The 24359-nt window shown below is 33.5% G+C and overlaps 1 protein-coding gene across 1 annotated transcript in view; it reads right to left on the bottom strand.

The window, feature by feature from the left end:
• Positions 1-1875: 1875 nt before the first annotated feature.
• The window catches only part of UFL1 (UFM1 specific ligase 1), a 29856-nt gene continuing 7372 nt past the window's right edge, over positions 1876-24359 (bottom strand). The window contains exons 7-19 of the mRNA XM_090279691.1: positions 21229-21287; positions 19199-19345; positions 17768-17943; positions 16439-16618; positions 14666-14786; positions 12415-12531; positions 6393-6510; positions 5137-5303; positions 4921-5051; positions 4135-4215; positions 3728-3813; positions 3088-3268; positions 1876-2466 (exon numbers count right to left, since the gene is read on the bottom strand). Coding sequence (XP_090135817.1) covers positions 2248-2466; positions 3088-3268; positions 3728-3813; positions 4135-4215; positions 4921-5051; positions 5137-5303; positions 6393-6510; positions 12415-12531; positions 14666-14786; positions 16439-16618; positions 17768-17943; positions 19199-19345; positions 21229-21287 — 1783 coding nt within the window. The 3' untranslated portion in view covers positions 1876-2247. The remainder of the gene's footprint in view (positions 2467-3087; positions 3269-3727; positions 3814-4134; positions 4216-4920; positions 5052-5136; positions 5304-6392; positions 6511-12414; positions 12532-14665; positions 14787-16438; positions 16619-17767; positions 17944-19198; positions 19346-21228; positions 21288-24359) is intronic.

Raw genomic sequence — 24359 nt, 5'->3', positions numbered from 1 at the left:
AATATTTCTACTGTGTCTTCAATAAAAGAAATTAACAAATAAAGAGTATAAATGCACATTTGCTGAAATCGAGTTAAATGAAAAGGTTTACTAAGGTGAAATGGCTAATGAATTTGGCAAACTTTCAAGGAATGAAGGACACTGAGGACTGTGAAACTATTTTTGTGTAAGAACAATATAGTAAAATCCTTGAAAAATGTTCAGAATAAGAGTTAAAAATGTAAATATATACAATACATGCATTAATTTAGTAACCATTAAAATAATGGAAGCTTCAAAGTACCATAATTATTTAATAGAAACAGGCAACTTTATTTTAAATAGCATTCTCATATTTGCCCATGAAAAAAATCACAGTAAACATTTAACAATTTTTATTTTATTAACAAATTAATTTTTGTATAAAAATCAGCCATATAATTTTATTTACAAAAACAATAAAAACTGTTCTTATTTACTATGAAAAAATAAGAACTACTGTGATAAATAAAAATACTTAATGCAAACAAGATAAGAATGGTTTTGCTTTTATTTGCTTCATTGTCTTTTTATTTTTATTTTCACAAACTACCATCTAGTTTGATGAACACAAAGATGACTTTGATATCTTTTGAAATAAACAATAAAATTATTTTTTTAAAATCCTCATGAGGACATTTTTCTGTTGCTTTTTAGAGAGAGGGTGAGGGAGAGAGGAAGAGATAACAACACTGATTGTTTCCTGTACACGCCTGGCAAGAGATCAAACCCATAGCCTAGATATGTGCCCCGGAAATTGAATCCTCAGCCATTCAGTTATGAGACACACTCCAACCACACTAGCCAGGGCTGATACAAATGATTACATTCTTAAGCAGATTGAATGAAAAATCATGTTGGATATTCAATATTTTGAAAGCTGAAAAAGCACATAAAACTAATTGGAGTTTGTGGTCAGAGTAGTTGTCAAAAATTTTTTTTCCTTTGTGCATATGAAAATACATTAATAAAAAACTGCCAATGAAAAAGTTTTAAAATTTATATTATATTCCTATCAACTGTAGTAATGAGTTTGCAATTATATAATTTCCTTTACTAAGTATTAATACTCTGTCTAGAATTAGAATAGAGGTAGGCAGACTGATCTTTATAGTCAAACATTTTAAAACATAGTTTTAAATGCCACATAAGGAATTATGTAAAATAGTATTTTTTAATACTTGAGATTTAATTTACTATTATATTAAAAATAAATTCCTTTGGATACATAATTGTTGCTTAAAACTCATTAGGTTAAAATGATTACTTCAGGGAACCATTTAGGTTTTAATTAGTGTAATTAATTTAATTAGTTTTAACTACTACTAATCTTTAGAAAACAAGAATGCCTATTTTTATGAGTTTTGATTTTTGAAAAAAGAAAAAGGTCACAGTGATTTAACAAAGTACAATATTAGGTGCTATAGCAACTGATTAAATAAATGACATTTAGAAACAAACTGGGTTAAAGAAAAATATTTGCATAAAATTTTTAGTTATTCCATTGGTAAAGTGTGACATACCTATAAGCAGCAAATTTTATTTTTTCTCTTACTCTTGTGAGCACCTTGTTTTAGAATAGAGCAAAGCAATGCCTGGGCCCCTCAGGCATTCTTCTGTACCTGTAAAGGCATCCCTGAAAGACCCCTATTGCATAAAAGTTCACTCCTGTGGGAAGATGGGAGGCCCTCCATCTGCCAGAAATAAGGGCAAGGGCTTGGCAATAAAAAAAATACTTCACCAATTTCTGTATGTTAGGTTTGAAGCATTCTCAATTAATTTTAAATTAAAATACACAATTTTCATTTTGAAATTAAAGGGATACTTTTCTTTTTTAAAAAACATGACCACGTTTCTAATATGTCACTCAAAATATAATAACACAACAAATGAGCCCTTTCCTAGAAATGAAAGCAGAAAATTTATTCTTCATTCAGTACATAGACAGAAAAATAAACCTGAAATGAATAATAATTTTTAGACTTATAATGTCTAAAAGAAGACTTCCATGGGGGGTGGGGGGTATATCTTCCATGGAGAACTCAATTTACAAAAATTCACATTTTTGTAAGATTTACATTAAATACAACACTACTGTTTTACCTAAATTGTGTATGTGGCAGGGGCCTATTGGGGGGCTGGGGATTATGAAGTATATATCCGTTATAACTACTCATCATTAATTTTGGGGAAAGGTGTTTAATATAAGGCAAAAGTAAATTAAGATCATTACTCGTCTGTCACGGATGACTTTCTGGATTTGAGAACAAGGTCTTTAATGGATAAAGAAAGTTCTTGAAGCTCTTTACGCATAGTACTGGTGATATTTTCTTGTTCTTTGTCTAATTCATCACTCAGGGTATCATCTCCTTGCCCAGTCTTCTTATTTTGATTAACTAAATGCTTTACAACTAATCCTTGATACTTTACCAAAAGAGTGTGCTGATCCTGTGAAGAGACGAAAAGTTAACAAACATGATTTAAGTTTTGTGGAACCAAGTAGTATTTGTTCAACCAACAAACACTGAAGGTCTTCATCTTTACAAATCACTGGCCGTATAAGTAGAAAGCTGAATGTAGCACGGTCCTTGCTCTCAAGGAGTTTACATTTCAGGAGAGAGAAAACATAAATACAGATAATTTTAGTAGTTGATTTAGCTAGGTTATATCACCAAAGACATACTCAAAGTGATATAGAAGTTTAAAGAAGCCAACATTACTTGTTGAGGAGTTTCTCAGAGGAATTTATGCACAATAAGACTTTTTTAAGAGGCCCTTGAAGGACGGGTTAAACCTAAACAAGCTAAAATAAAGACTGGACATTATTATATCTTTTCCAAAAGCTTAATTTCCAAATTCAGAATATTCTTTACCATGGACCTGATAGTATCCTAAAAGATTCTTGAGCTATACTGAGTTTTCAAAATCAATCTCCTAATTCACTGTTCATGTTTGTAGAAACAGGAAGATGATATTAATATGTCTTGGTGTTCACAACTCACATCTATCCACTTAAAATATTTGGAATCTAATGCTTTAAAAGTTTCAAGTGCATTGAAAATGTAATACCTCTGGAATTTTACTATGAAGAAAAGCAATGATCTGTGGGACACATCTTCCGGGGGCATGGAGCATGCTGTGGGTAGAGAACTGGAACAACAGGACTGAAGTGAGGTGCAGAATGAGAGCAGGGTCTTCTGTGAGTTTTAGCTGTTCCGACAGTGCTTGTCGATGCTGGAACAGGATCTGCCTAAACAAAAATAAACACACACAAATTCTCACCAATTTCCATTCTTCCCTCCTGTATTCATTTTTAATGGTATACAGACACACGTAACCCTAAATGGCATGGATAAACTCATATGTTAGAAAATGATAGAAAAAACAGTATAGCAGGAATACTCAAAGTATGCTTTTTAGTTTCCGTAGGGGATCAAACAAAAGAACATTGATTTAAACAGGTTTCCTGTGAAGGTCTCACAGCTAATAAAAAGTTCCCAGGCTTGATCAACTATAGGATTAAGGAACTCACTACCTCATCAAGATAAGTCAAAGAGGTACATTGAAGTATACTAAGACTGAATATGCTTGAAGGAGCACAATCATTTAGGCACAACAGTTCTCTAGGTCAGATTCAGATAGTCAAATTCCAACTTCAGATACAACACATCTAAGAACTGATTAATGGTACAGATTAATTCAATGTTACCTTTCCCTTTTTTTGTCTCCCTTTTTCACCATAATATCACAAGTTTCTGCTGCAGAATCCAGACAAGAAAGAAAGTCTTCTATGCTCTGAAAGGTATTTAATACTACGATTAATTCTTATAAACATGTTGCCTACAGAAAACACAGCCATTGATACTGTTCTATAATTTTATACCCTAGATACAATTTTTAAAAAGGTTATTTTGTTATTAACTTTGAAATTGTGATTTAGGACTTTAAAGAGGCTAAACTGCCCCCAACTTGGTCTTCTCCTTCACCTCCCAAAAAGGTATCTGAGTGCAGAATACTAATTTTAGACTTAGTTTAAAAATATTCTGATAAAAATCTACTCAAAGGTCACACATTCTAGCTCCAATATATATCTAAATAAAATCAAACTTTACTTACCTTTTCATTCAGGGAGCTATGGAGTTTTGTGAGAGCTACTTTAGTTTCTTCTGATAATTTACTTAAAATTTTTTTTCTTACCTATGGGGAAAAATTCTTTAGGCATTATGATTTTGACAGGTGTTCAATATAGTATCAAACAAAATAAGAAAGTATATTTATTGCTATAACAGAATGTTGAATGGAGTTTACAGTATGTTTGTTCTTGAATTTTATATCTCAAACTAGGGATAATATGCTAAAAACATTCTCAAATCAGAGAACTAGTCAATAGCCAGTCAGCCAAAGAGAACTTACATAGCCCTCCCACCCACCAACAGTATAAGAGGGAGATGAGACAGAGAGAGAGAGAGATGGGGAGAAGCGAGCACAAACATTCTCCCTAGAGACTAATTCTCCTCAGAATTAGTAAATATTGAAATGAGATGGCGTGACTAAATGAAAATGACTGCAAAGTTATGGAATCTGGCCTGAACATTGTTAAGGGACTTGCAACTCAGCAGGAAAAAGGGATGTGACATATCAATAATTAGGAAAAAATAATACTGTTGGCTCCCAAGTAATTAAGCACCATTACTTTTAATAGACTGGTTATATTACCAATCCTGCTAGCAACTGCATATACACTGTACTGAACTTGACCTAAAAACCTTATCGATTTGTTTCCTAAAAACTTTTGCCACTCTCTTATTTTCCTTTTAGACTATTTCAGACGTGACAAAATAAAATATGCTCAAGTTTTCACAACAAAACACATGAAGAGTGGCAAGGAAATCAAGAACATACTTCACTTGTAATGGCTGCAGGATCATCAACTGACATCATTAAATCTGAAGCTAAGAAGTTGAAAATGAGATTTGTGACATCAGTACAGACTGTCTTCAGCAAGTGTTTGGTAAGGGCAGTCTGTGTATCATCTGAAAAATAAAGGTGCTTTATTAAAATGAATGTCCAAGAAAAATTATGAGAATCGATGAATGAAAAAAATAGTATTAAGTATACCTGTAAAGAACTTGATCCCTTTTTCAAATAATCGAATATTATTGTATAGATTTGAAACCTCTTCTTGCAAGTCCTTGACTGTGCGCTTTCTGCCAGTTCCAGTGGCAGACGTTGTTGAAGACATGAACACTGAACGTACCACCTCGAGGTAAATTTTATTAAGAGGTCTGTGAACAAAATTAACATATTTAGTTTATTAAAACGTACTGGGTTTACACAGATAAAACATTTTTATTCTATGTAAGTGAAGTTTATGAAAACATCTCTATTTTTTAAATAAATAAGATTAATTTGGAGAACAGTTTACAAGAATATGTCTTCCAGCCCAGAAATTATAACTTAAATGGGTTATTTTTCTCCATTTGAAAGTACTCAGTTGTTGCACTAAAGACAACAAAAACAACAAAAGCTGTAATTCAAATTAAATTCAGAGCAGCTTTTGAAAGTTAATTTGGAGAATAGTAGACTCTAAATCTGTTCTCTATTCTCCATTTGTAAAGTACTATAAAACATAATGGATTAAAAAAATGTTTATGTTCAGCTCAGAAAAGATTATTTAAAGAATGGCAAATAATCAGTAACTATTTCAACTTTTTACCTATAAGAATGTGATTATGTAAGGTATTCATGAACAAAAATATTCACTTAAATTTAAAAAAAATCTCACTAGAAAAGCTAAATTTCCAAATTCAAAAAGTTAAATGCACTTACACAATGGGACTACTAATTCACGAAAAGACCATATCAGTTAGTCACGGTCAAGTAAAACATAATTTCTGTGACTTCTGTATAACAATAAATTTAGCCTGGTTCCTTTCAAATTAGTGCCAAATTTATTCTCTTCTAAGGCAGTTTGCTACTTTATTTTCTCCCTAAAAGTGCACGGTGTACTTTCTTCCAAATCTAGAAAGGAAATGATCCCTTCTTCTTTTCAGATGTTACTTTTCGAGCTATGCAAGAGCCCGGCTGTGACTAGTGCTGGTGGTTTTCTCCCTGCTAGTCCGTGAACAAGGAAGGAGGCCTCCGCGCTTGCCTTTTGTTTCCCACACTGCCTTGCCCAAAGCATTTAAACGTTTGCAGAACTGCCTCTGCAGGCAAACAAAGTCTGGAATTTGCTGGCTAGATTAAGTTCTGAGATTTGAGAAAAAACAAAAATAAGCTAAAATACATGTTTTCTATCACCTTGGTGAAAATTTCACTTAACAACTCACTGAATTTCTATCATCAACCAGAAAAAAATATGTTTTAATACTTGCTTGATTAAGTACTCAGCAAGTTCAGAAATAAACTCCTCAGGGGCATCTTGTATGCGTTTTCTTAAAAAATCTTCAATCTCATCCTGGAACATAAAAGTGATCTCTGGCTTCTTCTTTCCTATAATAGTAATGAGCAATAAGAGAAAAAACAACAAGAACAAAACAAACAAATGAACAATGTAAAGGAAATTATTTTCTATTAACATATTTAATAAGGTAGTAATTCAATCATTGCCTACCACAAAGACTATATTAATTTTTGTCACCAAAATTGCCCATATTGAATAACTTGTAAAAATAATTTTTGAAATACGATATATAATGGCATTTCTTTTGAGTTATATTTTTCTAACTTCACTTAATAACTTTTCTTTAAGTCAATCAGAAAATAATAATTTCCCCTGATCTAACATGGATGGACTCTTTTAGGAAAGGATAAATTCTCTTTGTTGAACAATGATGGATGCTGAGCAGAATATCCTCCTCTATAAAAATGAATAATATTCAAAATCAAATCATCCTTATAATTTATCTAAGATCTTCAGGAATGCTCTTTATAATCACGTAAACCACAAGTGAATTAGCATTAAGCTAAAAACTATCTTTTTGCAAAGGCATAGATTAAAGCAAAACCCCACAATTTTACATCCATAATTTATTTTTGCTCTCACAAAAATAATTCTATACCAAAGAAAATTTGTATGCAGCTACTATAATGGAAGTAATTGTTAATTGTGGAAATGCCATGCCTACTCACTTACTTGGAAAAGTATAGACTGCAGATAAAGAAAGCTAAAACTTTCTTTATTAATTATAAAAATATAAGTGATTATTTTCAGCTATATTAGGTAATGACTCTAAAATTGAAACCTTAGAAATAAAAATAAAATAGCTCAAAAGTCAAATTTCACTATGCATCAAGATATAAGTAGTTGAGATCACAGCTTTAATATAGATGAATATCATACTACTATCCTTTCTTTTTCAAATTTGCTATTCATGCTTGTTTCACACCAAATAGATTCTGATTTCTTTGTTTGCTTCCTGCAGGCATTTGAAGTTATTAAATTGTATTTCCTCCCAGTGATCTTTCACATTGAGTGGACTCTATGTTTTATCTGATAATCTAATTACATCCTGATTTCAGAGATTACAACACAACCATTTTGCAAAAGCAAAAGCAATGGAATTACTTTTTTTTCTCTTTTTTTAGGTAGAATGGTTTAACTATACTTTTATAGCCCCTCTCCATAATCTATGTACTAAGGGGGTAACATACGCCCCATTTAATAATTACTTAAGGCTGCAGATAGTAGAGAAGTTTTTTTTTCTTTTTGCTTTAAGGGATTTATATTTTTACTTTTTATGTATTTAATTGTATTTTATTGATTATGCTAGTTGCCCCAATTTTCCCTCGTTGCCTCCCTCCATCCAGTACCCTGTACTCCCTCAGGCAATCCCCACACCATTGTTTATGTCCAAGGGTCATGAATATATGTTTTTTGGCTATTCTCTTTCCTATTCTGTACCTTATAACCCCATGACTATTCTGTAACTACCAATTTGTACTCCTTAGTCCTTTCACCTTTTCACCCATTCCCCCAGACCACCCCCCTCTGGCTACCATCAAAATGTTCTTGGTATCTATACTTCTGTTTCTGTTCTGCTTGTTTGCTTAGTTTTTTAGACTCAATTATTGATAGATATGTATTTATTGTCATATTATTGTTCACAGTTTTAATTTTTTTCTTAAATAAGTACCTTTAACATTTCATATAATAATGGTTTGGTGATGATGAACTCCTTCAGCTTTTTCTTGTCTGGGAAGTTCTTTATCTTCCCTTTCATTCTAAATGATAACTTTGCTGTGTAGAGTAATCCTGGTTGTAGGTCCTTACTTTTCATCACTTCTTGCCATTCCCTTCTTGCCTGCAAAGTTTCTTTTGAGAAATCAGCTGACAGTGTTATGGGAACACCCCTGTAGGTAACTAACTGCTTTTCTGTTGCTGCTTCTAAGATTCTCTCTTTATCTTTAATCTTTGGTATTTTAATTATGATGTGTCTTGGTGCAGGTCTCTTTGCATTTATCTTTTTGGGATTCTCTGTGCTTCCTGGACTTATCTATTTCCTTCACCAAAGTAGGGAACTTTGCCCTACCTGGTGTGGCTCAGTGGATTGAGCATAGGCAAGCAGACCAAAAGGATGACGGTTCGATTCTAGGTCAGGGCACATGCCTGGGTTGGGGCCAGGTCTACAGCTGAGGGCATGTGAGGCAACAGATTGATGTTTCTTTTCCTCTCTCTCCTGCTTTTCCCCTCTCTCACAATAAAAAAAAAAAAAAAAAAAAAAAAATCTTACAAAAAAATCAGAGATGTTTTATTTTTTCAAATAGCTTTCCAATTTCTTGCTCTCTCTACTCCTACAGGCACCCCTATGATGCAAATTTCATCACGCTTTAAGTAGTCCCAAAGGTTGCTTACACTTTCCTCATTAGTATTATTTTTTTGGATCCTTTTTTTCTTTTTGCTGTTCTCATTGGTTGTTTTTTGCTTCCTTATGTTCCAAATCATTTGGTTTGATTCTGGCTTTGTCCACTCTATGATCCCCTATAAATTGTTCTTTGTTTCAATTAGTGAATCCTTCATTTCTGACTGGATCTTTTTTATGCTGTTGAGGTCCTCACTAAGTTCCTTGAACATCCTTATAACCAGTGTTTTGAACTCTGCATCTAACAGACTGCTTATCTCCATTTCATTTAGTTCTTTTTCTGGAGTTTTGATCTGTTCTTTCATTTGGGCCACATTTCTTTGTCTTCTCATTTTGGCAGCTTCCCTGTGTTTGTTTTTATGTATTGGGTAGAGCTTCTATGACTCCCTGTATTGGTAATATGGCCTAATGTAGGTGTCCTGTAGGGTTCAGTGGCACAGCCTCCCCTATCACCCAAGCTGGATACTTGTGGTGCACCCTCCATGCGGGCTGAGTATGCCCTCCTCTTGTAGTTGAGCCTTTATTACTGTGGACAGATCAATGCGAGGGATTTACCCAGGCAAGTTACCTATAAGGCTGGCTGTGACCACTGACTACCAACCTCTGCACTAGTGGAGGATCAGCTGTGCTGGGGCCCACCCCACAGAGCAGGACTTACTTCAGCAGGGCTCTGGTGCCCACTGAGTCTGTCCCTTGAGTGTGTTGCTTGTGGAGGTGGTTGGGTGGGCATGTTATGATGTGGTCTATAGCTGTTCACTGGATACACAGGCTCTAGGGTTTTCTGGGAGGTGTAGGCCAAGGTCAGCCACCACCTGTGTTATATATGGGGCAACTTGGCATAAGCTGTAAAGTGATCTGCAGATGTCTGCTACTTGTGCTGGGCTTGGAGGTGCCCAAGCATAGCCTAGCTGTGAACCAAGGCAGCTGCTGTTAGTGCCAGGCCTGGGGCCACTTAGCAAGAAGGTATAGGTGCTCGCTGAGGCTAGCTGCTGCTTATTTGAGAGGATATAGGAATATCTGAAGCATGAGCCAACACAAGCCATTCGTATAGAAAAGCCACTGTTAACAGCTTGGATAGGCCCATCAGTTGGGTGGCGCAGAGCTTCTGGGAATCACCAGGGCAAGACAAACTGTGAGCCAGGTTGATGGAGTCTCAAATATGGTACCTGCTGATTTATGGCTCTGTGAGGGTAGGGTTCAGAAAAGGAATAATGGCCTCTGCCAGCAGTTCTGTTTAAGAGAAAGCTGTTCCCCAGCAGCTCTCACCCTGATGCTAGACACTTCAGTCCCTTCCTATATGCCACTGGTGTCTTTTAAGCTGCCGCGCCAATGCTGGAGCTTAGAGGGAGGGAGTCTAAGTAAGTCTGTGCATGGGCCCTTTAAGAGGTACTGCTTGGGAATCCAGAAGTTTCTTCCACCCACTCAATCCCCACTGGTTTTTATAGCCAGAAGTTGTGGGGCCTTATATTCTTGGCACTAGAACCTTGGTCCGGGAGGCCTGGTATGGGGCTTGGACTCCTCGTTCCTGAGATCTCTCTCCTGATTTTTACTGACCACACGTGGTGGGGGAACAGCCCATTCCATGTCTCCGCATCTCTGCCCCTCCTACCAGTCTGGATGGATGTGGTTTCTTCTTTAATTCTAAAGTTGTAGAACTTCTATTCAGCTCCATTTCTGACGGTTCTCAGTGATGGCTGTACTATAGGTTAGTTGTAATTTTGATGTGGTTGAGCGAGGAGGTGAGGCATGTTTACTTAGGCTGCTATCTTGGAGGATCTCCCAGAAGTTTTTTCTTAAATGTACCTTCATTCCTACCCCTACTGCATCTGGGAAGTGGGGAGCTCTATTAATCAATGAAAAATTAAAACCCATGTAAGACTGTCTTAATTGTATTTAAAACAAGGGTAGATCTAGTAGCTTCTATGAAGATACCTTGTTTTACGCACAAGAATGGTGGCAATTTTTACCTTAGCATACTGTAAAGACAGACCTTAAGCAACTAGCACATTAACAGGTGAAGTCATGTCACCTGATATCTACATCTCCCAGCTCTAGAACTCTGTGGAAGAGGTAAAACAAAACCTCAAATTATCATTATTTCAAAATTTTTTCTTCTTGCTAGGGAAAAGGAGGTGTGAGATACTATATATATATATATATATATATATATATATATATATGTTTTAAAACAAAGTATCATACTTTTATTTAGAAAAATAAAAGATGTTTCTTGCTATCTCAACCACAACAAACACTAACAAATACAGAAAGAGAAAAATGCATCTGCTTAATTCTCCTCCTTAGATAGAAGCAACTAACCAATTACGTATTACCATAAAAATTAAACATGTATAAAATTAATGTTTTCTACTTAAATTTGCAGAAATTTAAGTAACACTGTCCATAAATCATTGTTACTTGTTTTATAAGCAGTGGGAGACCATAATAATGACCCTGCAAGCTGAAACTATGCAAAGTGTTCTTAATAAACAATGGGAAAATTTACAATGTTTCTGTGACCTTTTAAAAATGTGAAAACATTAAAAGCTCTTACTGGTGGTTACAAATATATAGGAAAATGAAAAATAAAACAGACTTATAATTTAGGACACTATAATCTAGCTCATCACAAACACTGAGAATGAAAGTGTTTTCTTTCTTTGTAAACAAACTCACCAAGGACAGTTTGAACTGTGCTTTCCTACTTCTCATCCTGTAATGTACAATACTGGGCCAGCACCTTTTTTATGCCTTGGCAAGTGGTCCTACTCCATTTTTAATTCTAGAACATTTTATCCCTTGCCCTTTTAACATTGTAAAACACTTCTGAGAATTCCCTTAATGTGAAGTTTTTTGCCAACCTCACATTCTCTAAGACATTTTCATCCTTTTTGTCACAACCACTTCCCTCATTTATAGCAATAAATGTACCTTTACTATGTTCCTTTGGCTGTCCTTTGAACAGTGACAATGTCAACATGCCCACAGTCAGCTACTTTTTCTGTAACTCCATTTATTCTTGATTCATTTTTCATTAAAGTGTTACCACTTTTTATTTATTTGCTGCACTTTCAACTTTGATGGTCAATTCCTTCCTTTGATTATCCATTTTTTTAAAAATGTCACATGGATTTACCACTGGGAAACAATGAGGCAGCACAACTACATGCTTTGTGCATAGAGTGAACAAAAGATGCACAGTGATCAATGTCTGACAAACTGAAATAAGTGACATGATTATCACAGATCATGATTCACATCTACTATTATGTGCTAACTTGTGAGCTCAGGAGCTAGCAGCAAAGTTAATACTTTATACAATCACTCATAGTTAACTTATCTTGATCACTGAAATATGAACCACGTTGTTTGGTACTAACATCATTTAACTAAACTGTGATAACTGAAATTCATGCCCACTGAAACTGTGCAAAGGACTTCCTGTATAAGCATATACACCTAACAGTATGCATCTTAAGAAAATGTAAAAAAAAATCAAGCATTTACAAAAGAAGAGTAAAATAATGCTACAAACCAGTGTGAGATGACTCATCATCACTATCCTCATCTTTTCTTCCTTTCTTCTTGATTTTTTTAATTTTGTACTCTCTGGCATTGCTACCACCTCCTCCTCTCACACTTCCACTGCCCTCTGGTAGAAAATAACATTAGTTAGTATTACTTAACATTACCATTTTTAGAAAATAATGACACTATGTTGTCATATTAAACTTTACAGCAGAAACATAAAAGCCAAATAATTAAACAAACTTTTAGCTACTTTTAATGTAGAAGCTTCTTTATTAAAACAGAAGTTTTATAAATTTAATAAATAAAATATGAAATGTCTTACACTTGAACAACTCACTTAGTCTACGTGCTCTAAATGCACTCTCTTCCTTCTTCTCTGATGACACATCTTTTCTGCAGCTTTGTCAGACTTTTTCTTGGCCAAACCCATTCATTTACCTCCTCTTCTATTTTCCCCAAAAGAAATGTGCCCTCATTTGCCCTTCAGCTACCATAGCCTCATGAATATCCTCTATTATAGTACTTCACAAATTTAATTATACTTGTTTTTGTCTCCTTCTGAAAAATTATTACCCATATTTACAGAAGATATCCTGATTCTTCCATCACACAACAAGATAATAAAGTTCTTGAGAGCAGAAAGCATGTCCCACTAATATTTGTGTCCTTGGGGTTAAAGCAATGCTTGACACATAAGAAGTGCTCAATAAAAAATGTGGACCATGAATATTAAATTGGTTTACTAGAAAACATATAGTATATCAATTACCTACTGGTTAAATAGAAACTAAAATACCAAAAATTATGAAACAAAGTAAAACACTGTTAAGTAAAGGTAAAAAATGTTACTGAAGTGTTTCTCTATTAGATATTTGCATTTAAAGTATCTATTAGACAAAAAAGAATACTTATATAATAGTCAATTAAATATTGAAAATATATTTGTTCATAAAAATTCATTTTTTTCAATAAAATAATTTAAAGATTTTAAAAATTCTAAGTAAAATTACCTTAAATCTCATCATATCATATAATTGTAAGTTTTAGTGTATTTTTCCTTACTTTTATGATAGAAAAGTACAATTTTTAAAAGCACAAATTCAAAGCAAATGTGCTTTTTATTGCATTTGGTAATAAGTTTCTTATGGGGAAGATGTTCATGTCTGGCAGTATTCCATGCATTGAAACTCAACTATTATAACACAAAAGTACTACCACTGAGATGAAATGCCAAATGATTCTAAATTTTTAGAAGAAATAAAATAACTAGTTATACTGACATAAGGGAAACCAATTAATTAAGGTGAATTGTTAACCTTATCTTCAAATAATAAGATAAAATATTCATGATTGTGAATACTACTATGATTTATTGAAGTAATTTACTATATAGTTTTCTTAGAATAGAGAGTAATTTAAAAATACCACTATCGAAAGAGTATAGAAAATAGCTTTTGAAGAGGAAAGAAAATAATCTCAGAGATACAGAAGTGCATTCTGATAGAAAATAAAAATTGTTCCTAGTGTAAAGATTGTAGAAAATACATGTTAGTTTCCAAATGCAAGTACTAGTATACCAGTACCACTGAGAATAATTTCAGGAGTCTAAATGTAAAAAAGTAGTATCTTATTGGAAAATTCATTTATTTGATAAATATTTATAGAGCACCTAAAATATGTCAATGAGGGTTCTACGAACAAACAGACAAAAATGAAATGGACAAGGTTCCCCCAGATGCATCACAATGATACCATGATGAAAAAAAATATCAAGATAATATAACAGAGAGTGACTGTGTCTACTATTCTGAGGAAGGTCTTTCTGGGGAACTGACATTTAAAGTTGATATCTAAATGACAAAAAGGAACTAGTTATTTGAAGTTCAGGAGAGAACATTCCAGGTAGAGAGAACAGAGAGTACAAAGGCCTGGAGGAAAATATGAACTTGACAACTGTGGGGGAAAAAAAAGACCACTGACTACTGGGCTGGACAGAAAGGGTGAGGGGAAAACAACAGGAGATGGGCCAAGCATAAAATTAACTTCGCTATCACAAAGAAAACACAGAATATGTAATCACCCATATTTCCATTTTTATAATCAAAATTTAATTCATTAGCAAATCATTTGGTTAATATTAGCAGTCAAAGGTGAACTGACAAATAAAAGGAATTTCAAAGGGCCTAACACATGCAGAGTTAATTGCAACAAACGAAAAACTCATCTTTGAATCTTCTTTTTTAATAATTTATTACCTGTTGCTTTCCTTCTTCGTTCATCTTTTTTATCCTTTTTACTTGTATTAATGTTTTCTAAAATGGAGACTTGTTTCAGATCTTCTTCAGTTATTAAATGAACAGGATTATTTTTCATCTCCTAAAATAAAACATGCTTTCTTTTTTTGGTAGGCATAAATATGTAACATTAAAAAAAGCATAAAATAAAAGTTGTCTTTATACTCACATCCTAATTATTGTTTGGTTTCATTGCTAAGAGCTATGTCTCACAGTTGCCACTGCAACTGTATCTGTGCCAAAAATCAGTCTCTTTCTTTGCTAACCTTAGACTTTTGTATCTAGTGTCAGCTAATGAGAAATCCTATCTGGTCACTAAACAACTGATCACACAGCATCAGATGTGATCCTCTTCAGCTGTTCTGGCTGGTCTTACCTCAGCTTAGCAGATGACCATACTCCCTTTCTTTTCAAGACTCCCAAATCCAGGGCCATTCCCAGAATATCTGAGATTACCTCACTCCACCATAATAAGCATATATGAATTGCACACTTAGCATATAAACCCACCCCCTACCTCTGGATTCATTCTTTTCTGCTTCTTAAAAACTTATGTTAAGAACAATGAACTATTTCCCAGTTAGGAAACTGGTTCTTTATCATGGAAAACAGTTCATATTTGTAGTGATAAAAGTCCATTTTCATGTTAAAAATGAGACTTCCCTTTTGGTCCCCGCGCCCAAAAAAAAATCTAGAATGTTGACAGTTCAAATGATAGAATCAGCTTTGTTTCTGAATTTATTTTTGTGTTTGGAGGGAGGAGCACAAGGAAAGAAACTGATGACCATGTTAAGTTCTTATTTTAGCAAAAGGACACAAATAAAAATAAGATTGGCATTTAGTAACTGGGAGCTAACATGTAGCAGACATTTTACATACATCTTTCCTTTATTTACATTTATCCTTTTGAGAGTAGGTATCACTATCCTTTCTTTGAAGATGAGGAAACTGGAGGTCTAGTTGTCCAAATTCAAACAGTAAACAAGCTGAGAATAGAATTCAAGTTTACTGATATCAATGCTGTGTACTTCTTACTCCTCTCTGCTACTTAGCAGCTTCAAATGTAGAAAATTGTTATTAGACTATTTAAGAGCTTAAAAGGACTATATATAAATAAATTATTTATATATTTAATAAGCTCATGAACTTATTAACAGTCTAAGATAAATGGGCTTGTTCTACCTATTTGTGAGTAGGCTTTATAAGTAGATGGTGTTCTAACTAGAAACATGAACTGAATAGTCCTTAAAACAGACTTGGCATGACCTCTACTTTGACAGTAGTTGCTCTGAGGAACCAATCAATTTTGATAGTAACAAACACCTTCTTTCCTCAGTAAATTAACTAGTCTGTGTACCCCAAATGGGTAAAATTAATGAGGCTCCGATAGATTTAGTAAATATGTTATGCAGTGATGGATAAATACACTGTGTATTTATGGATTTTAATGTTGGGCCAATACCTTCATTTCACTGAACTGTGAAGTGTATAATTTCACTTTTATGATTTTAATTCATAAAAGCAGCTCCATAAGTTCTAACTAATATTCCTGATGGGAGCAAAGAAGGAGAATACCACCACTTAGGAGAGAAAATAAAAAGGAATGATTCAGTAAAGGAAAATGATGTATAAAACATGGTGTTCATTTTTGAGTGTACAGCTTATCCCATTTTTTAAAAAGATACCAGATGAGAACACTGTTAAGATTGCTAGGTGAAAGGAAATCTGGCATACCTTTTCAGCTTTTTGGTGCATCAGTTCACTGAAGAGCTCTGTACAGTCATTTATAAATTTTTCACTGACTGCAACAGTGTCGCTAAAGACTACAGCTGAAGGCTGTTTGCTGAATGCTCTCATCACTTGTTGAAGCAACATTGCAGCATCTTCAACTGATAAAGAACTGGGTAGCAGAGGCTAGAATTACAAACAAGTGAAAAGGTATAAATGCAATATATTATAGATAAACTATTTGTTACATATGTGCTCTCTGTAGATGATCTAGTTAAGTCCAATGACTTTCAGAACCATCGACATGTTGATAACCTCTCACATTATATTTCTGCTCTCATCGTCATTCTGAGTTCTGGACTAATACCTCCTACTGCTTCCTATTCCTGTGCCTAACAGGCATCTCAAATTTAACATGTCCAAACAACACTGATTTGCGGCCACCTGCTCCTACTCTTCCCCATCTCAATTAAAGGTACACTCTCCATGCAGCTAACTAGGTTCCAAACCTACAAGTCATACTCAGTGTCTTATAAACTTACAAACAATCCACCATCAAATCTAGGTAACTTTACCTCCCAAATATGTTTCTTTTTAGCTCTTTCTAGTATCTGAAATGATCATTTTTATTAACTATTTACTCCCAATGAAGTACCCCTCCCTGACAGCAGGAACCTTCTCGGGACACAACATTCCCAGCAAGTAAAATGGTGCCTGGCACACAGAAGGCACTTAATTTGTTCAATGAATAAATAAATCCTTATATCTGTAGTCTCTTGGAACTCATATATCCAGAACAAGCTATTTTCTGCTGTATAAAGAGTCTGGGTCTTAACTAGTAAATAATGAACTGGCTTTTTGTTTCATTCTCTTCACCTACCCTTACCTCTTGTCATAATAAAGGCAGGTCAACACTGAACACTGTAAAAGGCTATCAGTGCTAATGCAGCTTGTGTTAACATATTAGAAGAGATTAACAGATAATGAGGCAGGAAGCCTGATGCCAGTAAAGCTGTAAATGGCTTGAATAAGATTGTGAGAAGTCTCATCAGTTTCTGTGTGGCAGGACTTAAGTGCTATAGTGTTTGATTGTTTGAGATTTCCAGAATCCTGACTGTTGACTATACATTTCCAAAAGGTCACTTAACTTCAAAAACCAGAAAATTTTCAAGCATAAAATGATTAAGATTATTTTTGTTGAAACAATGACTGCTAGATTTTGGCTTTAAAGCCAAGACCTTTATGTATCCTAATTCTTAAACTGGCCATATACTAGTGAAATATCAGCTGTCATTGGTTTAAAGAAAAATTAAGAAGAAAAAGAACAAAACATACTGCAATATCAACCCATGTTCCAGAGCTGATGGCTTCCTCTACTGATGCTTCCACCTGATCTACAAGTCCTTGACCAACACAAGCGGCTTTCAAAAACAAGAGTTGTGCATTCTTGTATCTTTTCTTTATGTAGCTCACAGCATCTGGGATTCCAAGTCTGGACAAAGCATCAAATTCTAGAAATACATCACAAGGTTGGAATAGAGTTGTCAATCTCACAGTTTTCAGACATCTTAGAAAAAAATTAAATTCTACCAAACCCTATTCTTTGTGGATGCACTGTATTTTAATATAGTTGTTTTTGTTTGTTTGTTTTAAGAATAAAGCATAGAAATGTACCACAACCCATTCCCTGCTTATAGTAACTTCCAAATTTTTATTGCTAAACATATTTACAGAAAAATGGGTTCAAGTACTTCCACAATCCCAGTTGCTTTACTCCCTCTCCAATTGAGAGGTCAAAGGGAAACATGAGAACTACAGAGAAATAAAAGTAGGAAGGGTGGATAAAGGAGAATGTAATGATTTAAGTAAAGAGACAAACAATGGAATTTATTTTGCTTATTACAGTTAAATAAAGCAATTGAATTTATTTTTCAAATGTTTCATCAGACAATTTAGGACAAAGTTAATTCGTCAGTCTAATTTAAACTAGTAAGAGGTTTAGCATATAACACAAAAGTAAAAAATGAAGACTTAAGTTACAACCATTAAAGTTATTGAAGATATCTATTGTCCTGTCTCCATCCCTGAATAATCATGTTTAAGAAAACCAATTATAACTAAGTTCTAATCCAAGTCCATGGTTGAAGAAACTGGAAAGGACACTACAGAAAGTCAAGAAAACGTAAGCCACACCCTGTATTCTAGCACGCATTTAAAGTATTCCAACACTAATGACTCACGTACAGGTTTAGTACTGAGAAAGCAACTGATCTCTATGTGGTTTGACTTGGGTTATAAAATTGAAGTGAGATACATATTTGCTAATTGCTTTAATGACTAAATTCAATCAATCTACTTTATCAAAATGACAGAGAACCTCAAAAACCAAATTTAGAATATCTTCAATGTTTCTGAAATATTGGATACCTAATAAAAATGAACACTATAAAGTTGATAGCCATTAAAAATATTTCTAAGATATTATACCTGAAGAACTAGGCAATCTCATAAAACATAGTAAGTATAATTACTTTTTATGTATTAAAAAATACTTGAAGTTGTACATCATTGGATGGTTGGTGATAAGTAATGCCGGCTTTTGGACTTTTTATAACAGTTCAATAACTATGGAATTAAACTCAATTTCCAAGACCCACAAAAACCTACAGTGTGACTACTTTTACTCTCAAAGAGAACTGTTAAAAAACTTTCTAAGATGCTGTTAGTATTAGAAAGAAGTTTTAGTATCTTAAGATAAAAAGTTACCTAGATAGCCATTCTGCCTGAAAAAGGAATCCACCCAAGTACTTTGTGTTTTGGAATAGATGTCAGGCACAAACACCGCCTTATCTTGTCTCCCACCAACCACGTTGCCTCGTAAGCGTCCACTATTAACAAGTTCCTCAAGGACAGCTTAAAACAAAACCAAATAGAAATAAATCAAAGCAGGTATAAATCTCATAAAGCTCCCAAACTTTAGTATTTTACAATTTAGTTATTCTTCCCCTTTAAAAACGCAATTTAAAGTCTAAATTGAATAAATGAAGACATTATATTTTAGACAAAACTTTTCTGCCATCTATGAGAATACTCAGGTCATAAAATCAGAAAATTTTAGTAACTAGCTAAAGATGCTGAACTTGTAAAAACTTAGTAACACTGAATTTTTACTTTGAGTAATTTTGGAAAAAAAACCCATGCCATTATTTAATCTCATGTTTTGTTCAAAAGCAGATGATTAAATATTTTGAGAATAGATATTAGTATATTTAGAAAAATCAAGATACCTAGATCATATTAGAAACAACAATGTGAAATAAAGCTGTGAAAATTTTTATAAGTTATTATACTTCCACTGTTTAAATTGGAGTGACACATGTTAGTGCTACCTATAAAAAGAAGTATAATGCCATGGTTAAGAGGATGGATCTGGATGCAGACAGCCTAAATCCAAATCTCAACTCTGTCACCCTCTAGCTGACAAACACTGGACAAGTCATTTTACTTATGTTTTCATTTTCTCATCTGTGAAATGGGGATAATAATACCTATTTCATAGGGTGGTTGTATTTAAGTAAAATGCTTGAAACTGTAGCTAGCATATCATAAGCACTCAAAAAGTGTTAACTAAATAACACTACCACCACCATCACAGCCACCATCGAAAGACTGATGTCTGTCTGAGAACTGGATAGTGCTATGACTAACTGCAGTTATACTTTTTACTTAAACAATAACATTTAACTAAACTAAATATAAAAATCTCCTAAAACAAAAAACAAAAAAACAAAAACAAAGCAGATAGGAAGGAATTATTTCTAAGTACATCAGAAAGCACATTCAAGAGATGTCCGGCACAAATAAGATCTATGAAAGTTAGCCTTTAACAGAAATAAAGATCAGTTTACATATAAATTCAGACAATACTGAGTAAATTAGAATTCATCAGAAAAGTTTAGATTTCTCAATAAACTGCAACACAATCTTAAACACTAAATTCAAACCAAAGTTATCAAGCTTCCAATGATTACTTGAAGAACTTTACATTATAATGAAATCTCACCTACCCCCACTTATGTAGATTCCAAAATATGTCACATTTTAATTTTAAATACACCTTAAAGATTTAAATTTAATTCCATATTTGGAAAAACATAGTGAATAAAAAATAATATTTTGTTCTATACTTGAATTTTTCCATTTTTATTTCTTACATTTCCTGAGATATGAATCAAAAGATCAAGTTACTACTTTTCAATATTATTTCAGCAAAGCTTTAAAATAACATTCAAACCCTCAAAAAAGATTCACAAAAACACACACACAAAATAGGTAATAAACCACATTATTTTGGAGATATTATTGTACTATTTGGCTTGAATACTAAGAATATATTTTAACTGCTAAAAATCTTTCTAAAATCTTTTTAGACAAACACTACTTCATATTAAAACATGTATTAAAAATCTGTAAGAAACAAAGTAAAAATTATTCTTAATACTACAATTTTAAATCTCTCTCTATATATGTATATGCCTAACAGAGTATTTACACACTAACACACACACATACACAATTTTATTTCATTCCACTCCTTCGTGGTAGCCAACCATAAACAATCTGGTAGGTAAAACAGAAACATTCATGAAAATTAGTACAGAGAAATTTTTCAACCAGAAATATTTTGGTTACATAAGTTTTAAAATTAAAAGAGATAAAAACATTAAAATCAGTAATTCTTATATTAATAGTCTGTTCAGCAACTAATTAGGTGACATAATTTAAACCAAACTCACAGTAAAGAAGCTGCTCCTGAAATCCATATTTTGATATCAAAGAATTCAATGCTGTAGGCCTTTATGGAAAAACAAAACACAAATCTTTTACTTGTTATAGTTATACATATTTATGAATCTAAAAATAACTAGGATAGTTTAGAAAAACATCAATTAATATGCAACAAATAAATGAAGGCAAAAACTACATCATGTTGTACATCCTTAGAAGAGAATTATGCTACTGAAATACCAAAGGAAAGATTTGTCTTCCCAGTCTGGGATCAATTTACCTTCCCACTAAAATTTTCACCTCAGATTTAGTGATACCTAACTGTCTGCCTTGCCCTTTATTGTATGTATGTTTTTCTTTATTCTTTCTGTCTGGGAGGCTCTCTCCCTACTTGGGAATAGTCAAGTGAATGTTATATGATTCTATTGCTGAAGAAAAATGAGACCACAGATGTACTGAGTCTTAAAATGATATACTCCCAGATTAGGTGGATGACTTGAGGAGGATCAACTTAAAATCCTCTTGTTTTGCTTATCAATCTTCTGTAATGATTATGCATTTAAAAAAAATGTTTTAATGAGGTGTAATCTATATATCAAAAATCCAACCAACTGTAAATATACTCATACAATTCAATGATCTTTATAAAATCAGAGTTGAGGAACCATCAATCCAGTTTTAGCACATATCCATTACCCCAAATTTTCTACATTGATGTTTTCAGCTAATTCCTCCTGGGACCCCTAGACCTAGAGAACCAATGATCTGCTTTCTGCCCCTATAAATTGTCTTTCTAAAAATTTCATGAAAATGAAATCAACATGTGATCTTTCATGTCTTGCTTCTTTCACTTAGCATGTTTTTGAGATTCAATAAGTATGACCCTGTATGTTTTCCTTTTTATCACTGAACAGCATTCCATTGTATGGACATACCACATTTTGGTTATCCACTCATCCATCACTTGATACACATTTTGGTTGTTTCAAGTTTGGGACTATCATAAATAATGCTCTACAAAAATCGGTGTTCATGTCTTTACGCAGACACATGTTTTCATTTATTTTGGGTATATCATGTGAGTACCTTTCTTTTATAATAATTATAATTTTTTTCACTAGGGAAACTATAAAAAAAGGATCCTGACTTTTTCTGACCATAATTCTTTTCCCTATTCATTATTCATTTTAAGCTGATTATGCCTATACTCTGGTTTAAGTGTAGTTTATGTTTTTATTTTTATGCATATAATTAAGAAACTTTTAAGATAACCCAACATTAATCAATCCTCTATTGTTGAATTTTTAAGATGTTATAAAGTTCCCTGTGACAAACTTGGGAGAGCAGTAACAGTTGTCTGGGTATAAACTGGTACATATTTAAAATCGCTGTGTTTGGAAATTTTTGACTAAATTATTATTTTTACCAAATTCTTATATGGATCAATTTGTTTTGTATTAAATTTTTACCCAAATTTTTCAGTTAAATTACCTAGAGCTTCCAAATCAATCAGGTCCAATTAGGTACACTGAGTTCCTCATCTTATAAATTCTTAGCCTTCTCAGGTTTATTGGTGCGTGTGCGTGTGTGTGTGCGCATTCTGTCCTCTTCTACCTGAACACATTTCTAGAAAAACAGAGGGCTCCTTGAAGAAGTTTATCTTAAAAGTTCTGGGTGCATAATTTATTGTGGGTGTTGAATAAATGCCTAATTGAACTGCACAAAATCTCTAACTTTTTTTGTACAATGACATTTAGCTGCTCAATTTTATTTTAATTTAGAAAACAATGTAGTTTACTATAACTACATATCTCACTTTCTCACTCATTACTTTCTGCTTCCCTTTCTGGCTACTAATAATAACAATAAATATAAATCCTTTTTTGGTCAGAGATGCAGGTATTTTCTCTGAAGATAGACTAGAAAAGCAGGTGGTTCTCTATATTTAAGAGGCAGATATGAAGATATGGTGCATTAAGTGGAACTATCTGGAAGCCATACAGACCAGCAACATCTTTTGAGGCTCAGAATTTGTTTTACCCTCATGGCTTGATAATACCTCTACATAGAGAAGCTCAAGGCTACTATGAATCATAAAAATACAGGATGGGTAAAGTAGGTTTACAGTTGTTCATATGGAAAAAGGCAAAAAGACATGCAGGTTATCATTATGATAATAGATTTATTAACTCTGTTTCGCATACTCACAACTGTAAACCTACTTTGACCCACCCCTACATTATTTGTTGTATCTGATAACTATACTCAACATAATGGTAAAAAAACTGTCAGTAGTTTTTATTTTTTTGACTACAAATAAATGCATAGAGTATTAAAAAATTACAAAACTGAGTCCCTGTCCATTCCTATCACTTGGCTCCTCAGTTCCTCTCTCAGAAACAACTATGATTACCAGTTTCTTGTGCTAAGATGGTGATCCGGTGAAAGCTCTAATAGCCTATGTGGAGTAAAGAAGGCCTCCTTCCTTGCAGGGAAGAAAGATGTAGCAGCAGTGGGAGATCAGTCACATAACAGGGAATTAATCGTAAGAAAATATATTGAAGAAAATGGGAGCTAGGTTTCTTACCATAGGAGGGAGTTACAAATATGAAAAAGGAGAAAACTACAACAAAACTTCCAGTGTTGCAAGGGAGTTAGAGGTTTTGGTATGAACGCATGGTTTTTGATACCCATAAAGATACAGAAATATGCATATATGGAGAGAGTAGGGTGTATACATGTGTGTATGCATATTCCTTAGTTTGTCTGCTCAAAGGGCTTGGAAGCAGTGACAATCAAACAGTAATAAGCAACCTAGTATACAGATCTTGGTTTCTAAATACCATATACTACCAAAAGGAACTGAGGCTCCTTGGGAAAATGGTTGACACCACGTAAAAAGAAACTGGAAAGTGTGATGTTTAACAAAGGGGGCAGAATATGAGAATATTTCAAGAAGGAAGACATAATTGGAGTTCAGTGTTGCTGCAAAGTCATGTAAAACAAGGACAGAAAATACCCATTAGCTTCAGTGATACTGACATCATTGCTCTGTAAGTGGCGGAAGCGAGATGGGTGGGTTGAGACTGACAGAAGGTAAGAACACTGAGACAGTAAATGTAGACATCAACTTTTAAGA

This window comes from Furipterus horrens, unplaced genomic scaffold, assembly GCF_987537825.1.
Source record: "Furipterus horrens unplaced genomic scaffold, mFurHor1.1.pri manual_scaffold_6, whole genome shotgun sequence".
NCBI lineage: Eukaryota > Metazoa > Chordata > Mammalia > Chiroptera > Furipteridae > Furipterus > Furipterus horrens.
The sequence above is the reverse complement of the archived record's forward strand: the minus strand, read 5'-3'. Positions and strand labels throughout refer to the sequence as shown.